Source organism: Terrapene carolina, unplaced genomic scaffold (assembly GCF_002925995.2).
Source record: "Terrapene carolina triunguis isolate 2854851 unplaced genomic scaffold, T_m_triunguis-2.0 Scaffold33508, whole genome shotgun sequence".
In the NCBI taxonomy this organism is placed as follows: Eukaryota; Metazoa; Chordata; order Testudines; family Emydidae; genus Terrapene; species Terrapene triunguis.
This window is the reverse complement of record NW_020697859.1, coordinates 174-3,600: the sequence shown is the minus strand read 5'-3', so window position 1 is coordinate 3,600 and position 3,427 is coordinate 174. Positions and strand designations below refer to the sequence as shown.

Genomic DNA, 3,427 nt, shown 5'->3' with positions numbered 1-3,427 from the left:
AGGTCTCTCTGTTGTGTTGATCACTGATGTGTGAAGTCAAATTGAATCTTTTCCTGCAGTCAAGCTATTCCTAGGGTCTCTCACCTTTGTGGATTTTCTGATGTTTGGTGAGCTCTGAGTTCTTATTGAAGCTTTCCCCACAATCAAGGCATTTATAAGGTCTCTCTCCTGTGTGGATTCTCCCATGTTGAGTAAGGTCTGAGCGCTGACTGAAAGTTTTCCCACACTCCAGGCATTTATGGGGTTTCTCTCTTGTGTGGGTTTTCTGATGTGAATTAAGGGTTGATTTCAAACTGAAGCTTTCCCCACACTCGAGGCATTTAAAGGGTCTCTCATCTGTGTGAACTCTCTGATGTCTAGTAAGCTTTGAGTTATGAATAAAAGTTTTCCCACACTCAAGGCATTTATAGGGTCTTTCTCCTGTGTGGATTCTCCCATGTTTAATAAGGAATGAACTTTCCATAAAACTTTTCCCACACTCAAGGCATTTGTAGGGTCTCTCTCCCATGTGGATTCGCCCATGTTTAATAAGGGATGAACTTTCCATAAAACTTTTCCCACACTCAAGGCATCCATAGGGTCTCTCTCCTGGGTGGATTCTCCTATGTTGACTAAGGTGTGAGCTTTGACTGAAAGTTTTCCCACAGTCCAGGCATTTATAGGGTCTTTCTCCTGTGTGGATTCTCCCATGTTTAATAAAAGATGAACTTTCCATAAAACTTTTCCCACATTCCAGGCATTTATAAGGTCTCTCTCCTGTGTGGATTCTCTGATGTGTAGTAAGTTTTGAGTTATGAATAAAAGTTTTCCCACACTCCAGGCATTTATAAGGTCTCTCTCCTGTGTGAACTCTCTGGTGTATAGTAAGTTGTGACTTCTGAATGAAGCTTTTCCCACAGTCCAAGCATTTATGGGGTCTCTCTCCTGTGTGGATTGCCTGATGTCTAGTAAGTTTTGTTCTGTCAACAAAACTTTTCCCACAGTCGAGGCATTTATAGGGTTTGTCACCTGTGTGGATTCTCTGATGCTTAATAAGGACTGAGTGATGAATGAAATTTTTCCCACACTCAAAGCATTTATATGGTCTCTCTCCTGTGTGGATTCTCCTATGTTTACTAAGGTGTGAGCTCTGACCAAAAGTTTTCCCACAGTCCAAGCATTTATATGGTTTCTCTCCAGTGTGGGTTCTCTCATGTTTAATAAGGTCCGATCCCGCATTGAAAACTTTCTCACACTGAAGGCATTTATAGTGTCTCTGTCTTGTGTTCAGACATGGATGTCTAATAAAGTTTGAGTGCTGAATGAAACTTCTACCACACTGAAGGCATTTATATGGTCTCTCTCCGGTGTGGATTTTCCTATGTTTATTAAGGTGTGAGCGCTGACTGAAAGTTTTCCCACAGTCCAGGCATTTATGGGGTTTCTCTCCTGTGTGGGTTTTCTGATGTGAATTAAGGGCTGATTTCAAATTGAAACTTTTCCCACACTCAAGGCATTTATAAGGTTTTTCTCCTGTGTGGATTCTCCCATGTTTAGTAAGCGATGAACTTTCGATAAAACCTTTCCCACACTCAAGGCATTTATATGGCCTTTCTCCCGTGTGGATTCTACCATGTTGAATAAGGGATGAACTTTTGCTAAAACTTTTTCCACACTCACGGCATCTATAGGGTCTCTCTCCTGTGTGCAGTGTCTGATGTGCAGTAAGGTGTGAATTCTGACTAAAACTTTTCCCACACTCAAGGCATTTATATGGTCTCTCTCCTGTGTGCAGTCTCTGGTGTATAAGAAGACATGGCTTCTTACTGAAGCTTTTCCCACAGTCTAAGCATTTATAGGGCTTCTCTCCTGTGTGGGATCTGTAATGTGTCATAAGCGATGACCTCTGACTAAATCTTTTTCCGCACTCCAGGCATTTATAGGGTTTCTCTCCTATGTGCAGTCTCTGGTGCGTAATAAAGTTTGACTTCTCACTGAAACTTTTCCCACACTCTAAGCATTTATAGGACTTCTCTCCTGTGTGGGTTCTCCAATGTTTAATAAGGCTTGCACTGAAACGGAAACTTTTCCCACAGTCAAGGCATTTGTAAGGTTTCTCTTCATTGTGACTTGTCTGCTGTACTGTAGTTTCCTTGGGATCCTTGCATCCTCTGCCACGTTCAATAGATTCATCCAGTTTCTTCCCAGGATAGTTTCCCAGCTGCATTTCTGATCTGTGTCGATCTCCCAAGGCATTTCCCTGTTCCAAGCACTGGGAAAAATTCTCTTTAGCTCTTCTCAAAACCAACTCCTGCGATTCCACTTTCCCAGGAACTTCCTCCTGCTGATTCTCCTCCATTCTCTCACTCACTGTCCTATCACCTGCTGGGAGAGAGAGAATCCAGACAGGAGTCACTGCCTGTGCCGGGGAGAAAGGACAGAAAGGGGAATAGCAAAGAGGGAAAACACAACACAGTAACTGTTGGGGAGATGGAGACACTGGATTCTGCCTCCACATCCAACCCAAACACTCCCAGGGAAGGAAAGTCATGGAGGAAATTCCCAACAGCTAGCAGCATGGGTGGGAAGCTGTGACTAATATTTGCCTTCATGATATGACACCTGCTAACTGCAGCCCTGACCTGGGTGAGACGGGGCAGAACTGAGGGCTCTCGCTCACAGCACATTTTTGGAGTCCCAGCTTTTTCCTTCACTCTCAAGGTGGTTCAGTCTCAGTTTCCCTGACTCCTCACCTGTGCAGGAGCCTCTCGGGCTTTCCCTTTCCTCACCGGCCTGGAGATCCGGGACCCATGGCTCTTCCCCTTGTTCCAGCCGGGCGATCAGGTCAGGTTTGGGAATGGGGAATCCTGTGCAGTGGGTGAAATCAGGCAAGTTCAGGGCGCATGGAGCACTGGTCGAGTATTTGTCACAAGGAAAATTCCCTGAGTTTTACCTGACCCTACATGGGACTGTGGTAACTCAGACCCTTTGGGAGTAGCAGGCATCTGGGGTGGGGGGTGTTGTCACGCCCTCACTAGAAGGTCTCAGGGTAGATGCGCTCTGGGAGACTTTCTGGCACACGCAGCTCTGGTGTTAAACTCCTGCCTATTTCCAAACCAGCACATAGGTGCTGGAACCAGCAGTGCTGGGGGAGCTGCCGCACCTCCTGCCTTGAAGTGGTTTCCATTATATCCAGGGTTTACAGTTTGGTTCAATGGCTCTCAGCACCCCCACTGTACAAACTGTGCCAGCACCCCTGAGCCTGCAGCACCGAGAGCCCTCCCCAGGGATGGAGCTAGTCCCAAGAGGGCCAGTGAACGGTGTGTGAAGGAGAAATAATACAGGCAGGACAATCCCCTGCTTCTGACCCCTTGACAGGTGGAGAGATGGGGATGAATTAGCCTGTCCATTAGGTTTCTGCCTCCCCTGTCCCCTTGAATGGGGTATG

General features: G+C 46.1%; 1 protein-coding gene across 1 annotated transcript; it reads right to left on the bottom strand.

Annotated features, from left to right (window-relative positions):
- Positions 1 to 8: 8 nt before the first annotated feature.
- Positions 9 to 2,829, bottom strand: LOC112124927 (zinc finger protein 665-like). The gene is made up of 2 exons (XM_026663407.2): positions 2,733 to 2,829; positions 9 to 2,364 (listed from the first exon to the last, which is right to left on the bottom strand). The coding sequence occupies exon 2, from the start codon at positions 2,336 to 2,338 to the stop codon at positions 71 to 73; it is 2,268 nt and encodes a 755-aa protein (XP_026519192.1). The 5' UTR covers positions 2,339 to 2,364; positions 2,733 to 2,829; the 3' UTR covers positions 9 to 70.
- Between the last annotated feature and the right edge of the window lie 598 nt (positions 2,830 to 3,427).